Genomic DNA, 15368 nt, shown 5'->3' with positions numbered 1-15368 from the left:
TCTAGGCCCTAGTTGGTTGGCTCAGTGATAGAATGTTGGCCCGGTGTGCTGATGTCCCAGGTTCAATTCCTGGTCAGGGCACACAGGAGAAGTGATCATCTGCTCCTTTCCCCCTTCCTCTCCTCCTCTCTCCGTTCCCCTCCTGCAGGTAGTGGCTCGATTGGTTCGAGCATTGGCCCCAAGTGCTGAGGACAGCTCAGTTGATTCGAGCATTGGCCCCAGATGGGGGTTGCAGGTGGATCCTTGTTGGGGCACATCTGGGAGTCTATCTCCCTTCCTTTCACTTAAAAATAAAATATATAATATACACACACACACGCACGCACACACACACATTCTATTGAAATTAAGAAAATGTTCCTTCTGTAGCTGTACTGCCAGTGACATTAAGACAACATCTTTTATCAGAAGTATGTAGAGTTGTGCTGCTACAGCTCACTAAGTTAGGACAGCAGATTGCTCCCCAGAGCCTTGGGAAGTGAGGCTGCTCCTTTCCGAAGGAGACGGTTTATAGTGAAGTATTGATAATGGAGAATGATGAGATTGATTCAAAGTACTTTCTGCCCTGAACACAGAAGGGCAGCCCAGAATGGGTGGTGTCCTGCAATAGAATGACCTGGAGGGAACCATCTGGGTGAGAGGGGGTGGGGAAGAGTGAGAAAAAACCCACGCAAGAAAGAAAGAGAGCAGGATCTGACATAAGGTCTGCTTCATAGTGGTGACTAGCGCAGACTAAAGATAAGTGTAACAGGGTTCGTTATTATTTAATTTATTCACTAGTGTTTACGGGATCAACATTTATAGTCACACCTAGGCATGCAGAAACAGAGAGGAAGTTAAGTTACCCATGCAACTCCATGTCAGCTGGCAAGCAGGCCCTTGCGTGGGTGGGGTGAAGACGGTAGGGAGGGATTGTATCTTGCAAAGTAAAAGGAATTTAGTCACTTCAAAGGTAAACTTGGTCTCCTCTGGAGATAAGAAGATGCCACTTACAATAAGGGTTATTTTGAGCTGAAGGCAACTGAGAAAGCTTTTCACCTAAAAGCAGGGTCTAAGTTTCCCTTTGTGAAGCTGACATGGAATTCTCTCGTTCAGGCGCCCCCCTTTCTCATCACTTGACTTTACAGAACAAACCTACTAAACAACCCTTCTCTCACCTTCCCACCATTTAGCACCTCTAGGGGCCCAAACCCTGATTTTTTTCATCTAGTCGCTTCTTCACAGCATATCAGCCTTTGTTAAATGGCATCATCTAAGCTTCTGAATTCAAACAATTTCTTGGGTCTTCTGTGAAGCCCCTGTGAACTTACAAATATTGCCATTGGTAAAGAATCATCTATGTGTGGCTGTACCCAGGTGGCACGCTACATACTGCTCTGCTGTCTCCCCAAACTTTCCAGGGACAGGCTCTGTCCTCTTCTCTCAAAGTTCAAACCCTACTTAGCTCCCCAACTCACTTTGTTTTTGCTTTATAGACTTTCTGTGTGGTCGGACAGTCTTGACATCCTTCATCTCCTCACAGCTTTGGCTCTTACCTTAAGTCAAGGCCTTTTGGAGTTCAAAGCAAAACCCATTCTCTCCCAAGTAACCAGCTCTTGCAAAGCAGAAGCACTCTGCTTTCAGCCTGCTGTATCTGCTGTTGAGTTAAAAACCCCATTAAGCTCTTCAGGAGTCAGCCTCCTTCATTCCGGTGCTGTCTGCTCTCCCCAGAAATACCATTGACTCAGTCGGTGGGAAACAAGCCCGAAACAATGGGAAATGCCTGATGAAAGAAAACATTTGTTTGGTATTTCAAAATCCTCTCCTGCTTCATATTCTGCAACCTCACAAGAAATTGTGGATTTCATGGGTTCAATTTTGATTTTTAGAGGTGTGTTTGTTGGGTATTTGTGTTTGTTTCACACCTTGGTGTCTTTTTTTCTCAAGTATAGTCTCTTGTTTTTTTTTCAGAACATTCCAGAAGAAATTTTGCCAGTTTTCCTGGTAATGAATGGCAGGAGACTATCAGGTGGGGCATAGCTGCTCCAATCAGAACTAGTAAACTGGAAGTTAGTTTATCAAGGGTCATCATTGTCAAATGAACCTAATCACACTCGCTTCTTCCTCTAGGTTTAGCACACACTTACACTTCCCACCTAACGAGTATCCAATGAACCTGCTATATTGGCCCTATTACACAAAGAAGGAGACTTGGGTTTCAAGGGCTCTGTGGCCTGTGAAGGTTATCCTGGGAACTTTGGTTTTAATCCAGGCAGACTCCATTGGATTGAAGACTTCATTGGTTAACTATCTGACCTGCCTTGTTCTTAAGTGGACGAGGAGCCAGAATGGTGCTCAGAAGCTTACCCACCAAGGAGTGAACCTTGTGTACAAAGGCAGGACTCACCAGTGTCCACAAATGCTGACTGAGTGAATGACACCCAATTCTTTTTATTTTTAAGTGAGAGGAGGATAGACAGACTCCTGTATGCACCCTGACTGGGATCCATCCAGCAACTGCCGTTGGGGGCCAATGCTCAAATCAACCAAGCCATCCTTAGCGCCTGAGGCTGCTGCTTGAACCAACAGGGCCACTTGCTGCAAGAAGGAAAGATAGAGAGAAGGGGGAGAGGGAGGAGAAGAGAAGCAGATGGTCTGGGGATTGAACCCGAGATGTTTACATGCTGGGCCAATGCTCTATCCACTGAGCCAACCAGCCAGGGCCAACACCCAACTCTTATAATTCTTGTTTGGGGGTTATCATTAGGCTTTTGAAAAAAGCACTTGACCATCATTAGTGAACATTGTACTTTGTTGTAGCTTTACTACAATCTACTATTTGCATGCCCAAATAGAATTGATTGTAAGCCTAATCACCTTTGAAATCTTTTTGCAAGGTTCTATTTCTAATAAAATTTAGATGTTTCAACTAAAAAAAAGAAATATAATCACAAATTATCAAGCTTCCAATAAAATGGTGTTTTCATGTTCACAGGGAGGAGGTCTGAGGAGCTGTGTAATGCTGGCTCCCTTCCATGAGCTGTTCCATCATCATACAAACCTAACAAATACTGTATGAAGTCTGAAACAAGGAAATAGACCAATTTAACCCTTTGAGTAGTAAGTTTTTTGTTAACCCTCGAGTGAGGACGTACATGAACATTTGTACTACTCAAAGGGTTAATGCCACACACTTTTTAAATTGAGCGCTTTTCAATGATGTCACAAGATATTTCACTCTTTTTAAAAAATATTATTTTATTGAATGATTTTTAGAGAGAAAGAAAAGGAGAGGGAGAGAGAGAGAAAAACATTGATTTGTTGTTTTGCTTATTTATACACTCATTGGTTGCCTTTGGTGTACAAGCATAGAGAATTATCACTGGCCCTGGTGAGTGTCCTCCTCTGCTGGTGTCACTGGGCCATAAGCAAGTACCCAATCTCCTCAGTCAGGGTGGAGTTAAAGAGAGAGACCTGAACTAGACAGAAGTGGGATGAAGTTCCTGTCCACAACATGACTAGATGTTTCCAGTGATGTGTGATACCGTTTATATGAGATTCAGTAAAAAACGACCCACTGGCCTGTCTCCCTGCTAATAAACAGGGATAATTATTCCCTTACTCCTTCAAGATCTATGTTTTGCTGAAGGACATCAAAGTATAAAAAGACATATCAGCTCTATACAAAGTAATCATTACAACGCAATTTTTACCTTTCATTCAAACATAAATGAGGGGAAAACTCAGACACGGTGAGGGATGCAGTTTTTTAAAGTGCTAACAGAAAGTCCAAGAATCAGCCTACAACTACAGAAAAAAAGACAGTGGGACAAAAGGCAGTCATAACTGCCTTTAAGATGGACACCTAGGCTAGTCCTTCAATACCAAGGACTATTCATAGATATTAAGGATAATCAAGGGCTGAAATCACAAGTTATTGGTAAGTTAGATATGTTTTCATACGTAGGCTGCTAGCTGTGGTATAACTGCTTCAAATAAATAATGTAGAAATTGTAGCACACCGTTTGCTGACATAAAACATGGCTGAAGAAAGTACAAAAGATGTTCCAACAGAAGCAGACAAGTGACGGCAGATGAGGTGATGATGATTATTACGAGGCTCTTCTTAGTGCTTCCTACTTTCTGTGCCACTTCCTTCTCACAACCTAATGATACAACTGGTGTCATACTTATTCCCATCCTAAAGACCAAGAAGCAGATACAGAGAACTTAGGCAACCTACCCAAGCTGGTAAGTAGCAGATATGGGACATAAACCCAGGCAGTGTGACCACCTCCACTACAGCCCACATCCTCACCAAGAAACTGACGGGACTGAGAGGTGGGACTCAGTGTTAGACATCTGAGGGCTTGCTAAGTGCTAAGCACAGCTAAGAACTATATGCGACCTCAATTAACCCTCAATTAGCCGAAGGGAGGAGACACTGTTATCTCAGTTTTACAAATAAGGAAAGTGTAGGGACAGAGACATTAAAGATACGACAGAACTTCCTGTCATATCTTAGAGCAGTGTTCCATGATCACCCCTGCACCTGAAGGAGCCCCTTTTCCTACTCTCTTGTGAAACTGTAATACCATAGAGAGACTGTATCTATTTCTGGACTATATGTATACCTGGGTTTTATACATAAAAAGAGTAATTTTCTTTTTGCCCACCAACAATCAATTTTAGCTCTCATTTAAAATGTATGACCTATAGCTTGCTGGGTTTTTTTTTTTTTTTGTATTTCTCTGAAGCTGGAAACGGGGAGAGACAGTCAGACAGACTCCCGCATGCGCCCGACCGGGATCCACCCGGCACGCCCACCAGGGGGCGATGCTCTGCCCCTCCGGGGCGTCGCTCTGCCGCGACCAGAGCCACTCTAGCGCCTGGGGCAGAGGCCAAGGAGCCATCCCCAGCGCCCGGGCCATCCTTGCTCCAATGGAGCCTTGGCTGTGGGAGGGGAAGAGAGAGACAGAGAGGAAGGAGGGGGGCGTGGAGAAGCAAATGGACGCTTCTCCTATGTGCCCTGGCCGGGAATCGAACCCGGGCCCCCCGCACGCCAGGCCGACGCTCTACCGCTGAGCCAGCCGGCCAGGGCCGCTTGCTGGGTTTTTATATGAGCAGTCTGTTGTGACTCAGGAACATGGTTCATTTATTAATATCTCATTCATTCATTCAGTCCTGCAATACTTACTGAGTAAAAGGAACTAGAAAAATAAGTACTGTGTGATCCTGTTTATATGAGATTCAGTAAAAAACAAGATGAATATATGGTGACAAGAACGTGAACAGCGCTTGCTCCTGGGAGAAAAAGACTGACTGGAAAGGGGCAGGGAGAAACTTTCTGGCCTGATAGAAAAATTTTTATCTCAATCTGGGTGATGGTTACATGGTTCATTCCTTTGCAAAAATTTATCACACTGGACACTTAAGAAATCTGCATTTACTGAATATAAATTATATCCCAATGTACTTTTCAAGAAAGTATTTCCTAGTATATACCTACTACTTGAACATGGTCCCTGAAGCCCCTGTCTAACTTGCTGCTCGATGCCAAAACTCACCCAAATGTTTCATACAATTATCCAGGATCAGGAGAGCTGAACAAACCCTTCATCAGACTGTACCAAGGTCTGCTGCTCAAAGAGGAAAGTCTAATAAGTCCCTCAAAAATTAGCAGGATCTAAAAACTTCCATGGGAGGACTGGCTTTAAAATCAAGGGCTCTGAAATTTATACTATGGCACTTCACCACAGGGGAGGAGCACGGGGAAGCCTCTTCTGGACTCGGAGACGCCTGCTCCCTCTGGACAGGGGCTCACACACTGCCCGTGTGCAGCTCATGCAGGGCTCTAGGTGATGGTCACAGCCACACTGTTACTTTACTTTCCACATGCTATGTCCTTTTCCCAACTAGATTAGAAACAGCCCATGGCTGGGACTGTGTCTTTACTCCCACTCCCTGTCCATCTTGGGACCAAAGAACTGCAAATACCAGACTTTCTGCCAGATATTGGGAACAGTGTCTGAAAAAAGGCCCTCTTCTACAGTGAGAGGCTGCCTAAGAACTGCAATCTACATACCTGTTAGAATTTCTAACACATTAAAAGATTTAGGGGCACAACAAAAAAACTACTATTTAAATCTGGCCTTCTAGAAAATTCAGGACTTGGTCAATGTAATTATGAAGCAGACTTAAAACCCTTACTGTCTCTATAATATAGTGTATTAAACTAGAAAAGGGGACAAGCTTGATAGAATTTGCTTTTGAAGAAAACAGAAATCTGATCAACTAAATAAATCATTTAAAAAATGTACATGATAAGAGTTGGAGAAAGAACTAACAGAACCAAGCTTACATTTGTTGAGAACCTAGTACTAGGTATTCTTCTAAGCAAGGTATAAATATTATCGTATTCAATCCTGATAACAACCATGAATTAGGTGCTATCAGTATACTAACTTTACAGAAATCAAAAGAGTTGAGACCTGCCTCATGAGGACAATCAAATTTGAACATGAAGCAGGAAACTGGTCTCAGACCTTCCACTTTCATGCTCAACTCTCCCGGCTCCTCCTATGTGATAGCTGCAGCTGCTGCCTGTGCCTCTCCCAGGTGAGAAGTCAGAGCTCAGGCAGGGAGCTGGTGTTTGAATGCGGAAACAGAGCCATGTCTTCCAAACCACAGCACCGTCTGCTGCTCATGAGGGTCTGTGAAATGTTTAGGAAGTTAATAAATTTTAGGAGTTCACCAAGAAAAGAGTAGGCCACGTGGGGCTGGTGCTCTGCCGACCTCTGGGTTGACTTAGTTGATGACAGCTGCACCAGAATGGACTCGAGCCATTGCCAGAACAGGAAGCTGGGTGGGAGCCGCTAGTCCGGCGGTGGTTTCCAGGCTGGTGACTACAGGTCCAGCACACAGCATGTTCACTGGGTGTGCCCCTTTTTGGATCTTACCTGTACTGTTCGTACCGTGTAGATTTTCTTCAGATTTGATGCGCACTCAGCGGCAGTGGCACCAGGGAGGGATCTAAGCAAACATGAGCAAAGGGGCAAAGAAACAGGAAGACAAGTAGTCAGGGTTCACGAACTAGTTCACAATATAGTCTGCAGTGTTCATGCAAATAGGTCCAAAGACACAGAGCTGCACAGTTCTGGTACTCACTTAGAATTTAAAATATAAGATTCCTACTTTGTGAAGTCATGGGTTTGCTTCTCCTATAAATAAATTTATTTTATTCTGTGGAAATTTAGTAGAAAAAACAGAAATGTATGTAAGAATGGTATTGGAAACCTTTAAATCCCACTTTTAAAATACTAAAATAACCTTGCAGTAACCAGGCCCCTTGCCCAGGACTTTGGATGAGAAACTGCTGCACAGATGACAATGGAAATGCAGGGTCCTGACCTGGTTCATGTTTAAAACCTTGTTAGCTCCCCAGTGGGAAACATTCATGAACTCTTAGGAGTGAATTTGCCAACTGTTAGAAAAACAAAATTACTAAAAGTGAACTTTAGTTTCACTTGAATTTGCATGTATCTCTGAAACAACTGCCTGTAGAAAGTAAGACTTACTTATTTCCCCTGGCTAATTTAATTAGCTCGGCTAAACTTCAGAAAACATTAATTTTTAGTTTCCTTATGTTCCACTAGATGGCAACATACTACAGGTTTATTCACTAGAAAAACCACACACTATGACTAGCTTTACTCAGCACAGGTTCCTGGGATAGGGGTAACATAACATCGTCTCGACAATCCTTAGAAGACTCTCAATTACGGACCCCTGTTCTTTCACCCTATACTGAATTTACAGTTCTTGCAAAAAAAAAAAAAAAAAAATGTCCTCGCCTGACCTGTGCTGGTGCAATGGATAGATAATCGACCTGGAATGCTGAAGTCGCTTGTTTGGGGCTCTAGGCTTGCCCGGTCAAAGCACATACAAGAAGCAACTACAGGTTGATGCTTCCTGCTCCTCCCCTGCCTTCTCTATTTCTAAAATCAATAAATAAAATCTTTTAAAACATGTTGGTGTCCAGCAACATCAGGCCTAAGCTGAAAATTCAGCACTCAAAACAATGCTTGAAAGCACTGTGACTGTTTGTTGGTAAGAAATAAGAGGCTTGCTGAGAGAACATACTGGCTCACGGCTGACCCACTAAGACAGCGTTCTCAATCTTTCTGAAGTCAGGACGCATTTAAAATCCTACAAATAATTGTAGGTGCACTATATACAAATTTCTGAAAAATACGTTATAATAATTAAGTAAAATATTAAAGAAAAAAAGTCCAAGCGTGCTTTTATGGTAATTAAATGAAATAAATACGACAAAGTTAAGTTTATTCTGACTCTAAAAGAGGGGTTAAAAAATTTTTAAAACGACAAAAAGTTATCTTTTTATATATAGAGATACATTCTTAGTAAGAGTAATTTCGGCAGGTCCTGGAGCGAATGTGTTTTTTCATTCTTGTGTTTATGAGAAACGTGAGTCTGATGTGTCCTAGCAATTTCTTACATGTTTGGGCATATATTTGAAAGGCAAACTCTCATTTCCTTGTCAATATATTGAAGAATTCTTCTCTTTTTACTCTTAATTGTGTTGAGGGTAGAAAATCCTAATTCACATAAATAGGATGTTAAAAATTGTAGTAAAATGTTCAAAGCTTTTTTAGATATTGCCACATATTCTTCTTTTATAGAAATCCAAAAGGCTCCTGACCTGTGGTGGCGCAGTGGATAAAGTGTTGACCTGGAATGCTGAGGTTGCCGGTTCGAAACCCTGGGCTTGCCTGGTGGAGGCACATATGGGAGTTGATGCTTCCTGCTTCTCCTCCCTTCCGTCGTTCTCTCTTTCTCTCTCTCTCTCCCTCTCCTCTCTAAAACAAATAAAGTCTTAAAAAAATTAAAAAAAAAAAAAGTCCGACTTGTGGTGGTGCAAGGGATAAAGTGTCGACCTGGAATGCTGAGGTTGCCGGTTTGAAACCCTGCACTTGTCTGGTCAAGGCACATATGGGAGTTGATGCTTCCTGCTCCTCCCTCCTTTCTCTCTCTCTCTCTCTCCTCTCTAAAATGAAAAAATAAAAGAAATCCAAAAGGCTTCAAGAGACAATTCCTTATGTTTCATCATCAATCCACGATCAGTGGAGATAGCTGCCAGTTCTTCTTATGTTACTGTTAAACCAAAATCACTTGAAGCTTCCATGAATAGGTTTCTAATCCAGTCGTATTGTTCACTGTTAGCGATGGAAAATGCTAAAAATTAAATTCTGCCCATCAGCCTTCATGTCCTATTTTATTTACACTTAACTTTTGTTCACTTCCAGAATCAAATTCTTCAATATCATGCTTCTTTTTGAAAAATCTATACATTTTATTTGGGTGTGTTTATCTTAAAGTAATATAATGATGTGTTAATAAATATAATAATTGAGGAGCCACTGCGCCACCTCACCCGCAGGTATTGTAACGTACCAAAAGCTACAGAATCAATATTCATATTTTAAGAGGCTTGAAGAACATTTTATTAATTTGGGTTAAGGTGTGCAGAAAAATTGTGAGAATAGTCTCTGTATTGTGTGATTGGCATAACCAGGATGGCTCTTGGCATTGTATTGTAAATGCAAAGGGGAGGAAAACAAGGATTCCCAGACATTCCACCACACCTGTGGGGAAAGGGGTGAATGGCTAGCCAGGTACAGGGAGAGAAAAGCCAAAATAAACCTTCTCTTATAGCAATGAGCCATTTGCGGGCATTTGTCCCCACAGAAACTACCTCTCCTATGTAAATGTGTGTGGTTAACACATGTGACTCTGGACAGAGAGATGGCGGATAAACACTAGATAATATAGGAATGCCTTTTAGTATGTAAAGAGACATCTTTCTACCATTGTGTTGGCTTGTAAATTTTGTTTTCTCCAAAATGATGTATGGCTTGCAAATTGAACATGGTCCTACCATGTTAAAGGACATATGACTATAACCAATAGTGGTAAAGGGCTCCTAATTGCAATTTTTTTACTTCTGTACTTCCCACTTGCAAAACTATAAAAACTAGGTAGAACAAAGGGCCGGCACACTCTCCCTCAGATTTATGTCAGAGTTGCCGCCGCTTGGCCAAGCTAGACAATAAAGCTTTGATGTGTAATGGACGGAGTTTGTTCGTGTCTTCCATGTTTCGAGTCCCTCCGGATTAGGCTTAACATTTGGGGGTTCGTCTGGGATCGAGGGACCACCGTCGGTCTGCACACCGGAGCTTTCTTGTTCAACCCTGGGTAAGTAGAACAAGGTCACGACCATTTGGTTGCCACGCGAGCCCTGGCTGACGAGCCGGGAAGGGGCCGGTGGCCGTCTCCCCTCTGACGCGAAGTTGGAAGATTTGGGAGGCAACCCACTTTTAGGGAACCCCATTTGAGTTTAGATATTCCGAGCTCGAGGGAAGAGTGGCGCCTGTTTGTCTATCTGTTTTTGCTTTTTGTCTGGGTTTTCTTGCTGTTTGTCTGTTTTTGTTTTGGGTTTTTTTTGCTGTTTGTCTGGTTTATTTGCTGTCTGTCTATCTGTTTTTGTCACTGCATTTGTCTTGGCCCTATTCTCCCCACAGCCAGACATGGGTGGCAGAAGGGAAAGTGGAGAGGTAATGGAACTCTCCCAGAAGTGAGCACACAAAGTGAGTTAAAGCTTTTAGAGAGTGAAGCTTTTAAGTACAGTGTGAGGGGAGAATATAGAAATAATTTGGGAATAAATAACTATGGGAGTACTAGGTTCAAAAGTGAGGGACCTTTTTCTTTTTGTACAAATGTTTTTATTTGAGAATAAGTTATTTAATCAGAATGAGGTAGAAACAGAGAAATCTAAATGTAAGAGCTTAGAGTCTGAGAGTAACTTGGAAGATGGGAATATCACGGCTGTGGCCATTTTAAACTTTGCGGCTCTGCAGCCCTCTGCTCCCAAAGTCTTTGTCTCAGATCCTTGGAAATCCCTGCTCTAAAGAGTGGAAGCTGGCCTCCCCAGGCAGGGGCAATGAGCTGAGAGTCGGTAAAGCGGCAGGGACAAGGCCGCCTGTGGACTAGGGTTCATGCTGGCCTCACGGCTTGCCCTGCCCCATGCCGCCGAGGTGAAGCGAGCAGGCGACAGTGGAGGCAGATGCAGTGGCTTCCCAGGTCAGCAGGGCGAAAAAGACACACATGGGGCGGGAGAGAGCTCTGGCCAGTGCTCGGAATCCACATACAAAAGGGGTGCAGCGGGGAAGGTGCGCCCAAATACAAGGCTTCGGACACCACCAAGTTTCCAGTAGCGCAAGCGTGAGAAGCCGTGGCAGCCACTGCCTTGAGTCTGAGCGGCTGCCAGTGCGGCCCGGCCATGGTCCCCTTATGGATGTGCAGGCAGCCACTCGCGTGGGCGGTGAAGAAAGCGTGTCCCGCAGGGGCACACAGGCAGTAGACGGGACATGTCTCACGGGTGGCACAGGCCAGGTGCACAGCGCAGCCTCCTTTGCTGGAATGTGCAGCTCCTATGAGCTCGAGGTGCAGCAGCAGAGGAAGCACCTCCAAGGCCCAGGGCCCCAAATCCCTGTGGCCGCGGGGTTCGCGACTCTATGGCAGGCTGACCTTTGTGCGAGCAAGGTTGGGCTCTGCCTGGGAGCCCCAGCCCCAGGAGAGGAGCAGGAAAATATTCCCCTCCCAGATAAGCTATACCTGCCTTTCAGCGGGGGTTGAAATGGAGGGATTTCAGCTGCTGGTTGTAGCAGCTATTAGAATTTATGAATAATTAGAAGACAAATGCTTTTTAAAGTTATTATCATCTGATTTTCTTTAGTAAATAGAAATACTTAAGAGTTTGGGAAAATTACAGATTTTTCCAGTTATTCTCTTTCTCTAAACTCATTTTATTTCTTTACTGTTCTATGACTGAAATGAGAGTGAAGGGAACACCTGTTTGGATGTGGCTAAACAGAATCTCATAAACGGCCGTTCTCGAACCTTTTCGAGAGAGTTCTGTTTAGCTTCTATCCTTTTGTTCCTATCATAATAGCCCTGCATAAAGATCAAGCAGGCCAAGTTCTAATCTCTAAAATCCCGGACGAGCCCCCAAATGTTAAACCTAATCTGGAGGGACCTGAAACATGGAAGACACGAACAAAGTCCATCCATTACACATCAAAGCTTTATTGTCTTAGCTTGGCCAAGTGGCGGCAACTCTGACATAAATCTGAGGGAGAGTGTGCCGGTCCTTTGTTCTACCTAGTTTTTATAGTTTTGTAAGTGGGAAGTACAGAAGTAAAAAAATTGCAATCAGGAGCCCTTCACCACTATTGGTTATAGTCATATGTCCTTTAACATGGTAGGACCATGTTCAATTTGCAAGCCATACATCATTTTGGAGAAAACAAAATTTACAAGCCAACACAATGGTAGAAAGATGTCTCTTTACATACTAAAAGGCATTCCTATATTATCTAGTGTTTATCCGCCATCTCTCTGTCCAGAGTCACATGTGTTAACCACACACATTTACATAGGAGAGGTAGTTTCTGTGGGGACAAATGCCCGCAAATGGCTCATTGCTATAAGAGAAGGTTTATTTTGGCTTTTCTCTTCCTGTACCTGGCTAGCCATTCACCCCTTTCCCCACAGGTGTGGTGGAATGTCTGGGAATCCTTGTTTTCCTCCCCTTTGCATTTACAATACAATGCCAAGGGCCATCCTGGTTTTATGCCAGTCACACAGTACAGAGACTATTTCTCACAATTTTTCTGCACACCTTAACCCAAATTAATAAAATGTTCTTCAAGCCTCTTAAAATATGAATATTGATTCTGTAGCTTTTGGTATTTTACAACACCTGCAGGTGAGGTGGTGCAGTGGCTCCTCAATAATGATGTGTTAACAAAAAGAGCGGTATTTCCGTAATGAAGTGGTATAATGGAGTAACTGTATTTATTTTTATATCTGGGCACATGCCACAAACCAGCGCAGCTAGTGATTCCACGTCCCAAGTGGGAATGGTGCAGAATTAAGAAAATATGGGGTCGGGAGGGCCCTGTAATTGCTGCTGGCAAGAACAAATCGTGCCCAAAAATCGCATCTTGCTTTATTTATACGGCAAAGTGAGGCCATTAGCAAATCTTAACTTTATATCAAACAAAGGATAGAAGAAACTTGCCTCTAGTCTTTCCAGGGAACATAGAGGGTAGTGTAAACAATCCAGCACCACAGCTTAACAGCCTTTTGCAACCCAATCAGGTAAGTGAGGTGGGGGGTTGGGCAGACTGTCAGCTTATAGCCAATTCCCCACACCTCTGTCCCCCCAAAATCTAAACTCCAAAAGTCATATTGGTTTTATGGTCCCCAATAGGCACATATTTCTCTGGAATACCATAGGGCGTACCTGGAAATCTTCTAGGGCGCGCCAGTGTGCTCTGGCACACACTTTGAGAACCATTGCACTAAGATATGGAATCCATAGAAGGGACACTCTTTGCCAGTCACTGACCCTCAGAGAGACAGTCCCTGTAGAACATCAAGATGTAAAACTCCTTGGATAGTCATTAAACTACTGCAAACTGGAGATGTGCACAAAACTAATAAAGCTCAGAGGTAGAGGGGATGGCAAAGCAAAGGGCCACACCCAGGTGTCTGCTTTTGGGGGAAGGGGGTGACACGATACATAAATGGCAGGGCTCTAAACATGACACTCTCAGAACAATGGACCAGTGAACGCTCCCTGGATATCAAACATGAATACCAAAGACATTTCTGAAATCAGCTTCCTAGCCTGAAGGGCCACTAAGTAGGCACAGTTATGGACTAGTCTGAGGGCAAACAAGGGACCCCTATTGAGCAGGTAAACCCTGATAAATAAATAGACCTAAAGCACTGGATTTACAATTCATTTCTAAGTTGTTTATAAATAAGCTGGGCATGGGTGCTTTAAAAAAGAAATCCACAACAACCACCCTGACTGCATTTGTTGCCAGACTTGAAGCCTCAAATAACTATTCTGAAGAGTGTGGTTAAGAGTTCAGACACTTGTTCAGCACCTGGTTCTCAAACTGCCTGCCTGTGACTGATTCATCCGTCTGTCCCACTACCTGGGCTTGGGCTTGTAAAATGCTGACTTGGATAAATAGTGATTTGCTGTTTAATGCAGGCTTTTATGTCGTTCTGGGTTAAAATTATGAAAACGTGGGAAAAACTATTTAAGAGGTACTTGAACTTTTTCTAAAAAGATATTCACTGGCATTTATTTCAATACTGATTTCCTCGTTTGCAAAGTTTAGTTGACCTCCCAAATGACTATGCCCAGCACAGATATCCTGGCTCACAGGAATCACGTGTGAGAATGCATACAGGGCTCCACCTATGGCTGAAGAGTGGGGTGTTGGGGTCCAAAGGGAGTAGTAGTACATGGACTTTGTATTTTTTCATTCTAAAACTGTGTATTTCTTTTTTTTTTCTTTTTTTGTATTTTTCTGAAGTGAGAAGTGTGGGGGGGGGGGTGAGGGGCCGGCAGGCAGGCAGACCAACTCCTGCATGTGCCTGACAGGGAGGCGGAGGCCATTGAGCCATCCCCCGCGTCCGGGCCAACCTTGCACCCATGGAGCACTGGCTGAGGGAAGGGAAGAGAGAAATAGAGAGAAAGGAGAGGGGGAAGGGGTGGAGAAGCAGATGGGTGCTTCTCCTATGTGCCCTGACCGGGAATCAAACCCAGGACTTTCACATGCTGGGCTGACGCTCTACCACTGAGCCAACCAGCCAAGGTAAAACTGTGTATTTCAAAATTTTACTAATTTTTAGTCATACTTCAATTTATGATGGTATAGAATGAGAATAATTTGAATGTTCACTTCATATAGCATTATGTCAACTTAACAGGTACTATGTGAAGACACTACCATTTAACCTAGAAGAAGGTTCACTGATGAACTTTTTAAATGCCTCCATCTTTAACTCACTTTCTAGAGGAAGAGATCATTACACAGTCATTTAGGTCCCCTCTGTTTCATTTTTTTGAACAAATTTAAAGAGTCCAAACAGGCCTCCAGAATAAAGCAGGAACTAGGCAGCACTGGTTAGGGTTTACAGAAACCATGTCAGCAGCCAGTGTGAATGGAATGAATTCTTGCATTCACCTCCATGACAGCATTGAGTCCTGGCAAACCTACTTATGTAGCTGTCAGTATTATTTCTTGCATGGTCACTATTGCATAGGTGAGCAAGCCAGAACTCAGAAAGGTTTGGTACCTTGCCCAAGACAAGGTTACCATATCAGAATACAGGTGATGTATCTGATATTTTCTGCTCTTTACCCCTAACTGCTGAATGGTCCAGTCAAGTTATACTTTCATTTTCAATGGGCTCTTGGAGTGTTCTCATGCAGACCATAGTTT

At 43.3% G+C, this 15368-nt stretch overlaps 1 protein-coding gene across 3 annotated transcripts in view; it reads right to left on the bottom strand.

Moving 5' to 3' along the window:
- The window catches only part of EIF4E3 (eukaryotic translation initiation factor 4E family member 3), an 88981-nt gene that overhangs the window by 53289 nt on the left and 20324 nt on the right, over positions 1-15368 (bottom strand). For all 3 annotated transcript variants that reach the window (XM_066245838.1, XM_066245837.1, XM_066245839.1), the window contains exon 2: positions 6939-7011. In XM_066245838.1, coding sequence (XP_066101935.1) covers positions 6939-7011 — 73 coding nt within the window. The remainder of the gene's footprint in view (positions 1-6938; positions 7012-15368) is intronic.

The sequence above is a fragment of the Saccopteryx bilineata genome, chromosome 10 (assembly GCF_036850765.1).
Source record: "Saccopteryx bilineata isolate mSacBil1 chromosome 10, mSacBil1_pri_phased_curated, whole genome shotgun sequence".
NCBI lineage: Eukaryota > Metazoa > Chordata > Mammalia > Chiroptera > Emballonuridae > Saccopteryx > Saccopteryx bilineata.
Note: the sequence above shows the minus strand (reverse complement) of the source record. Positions and strands in the feature narration are given on the sequence as shown.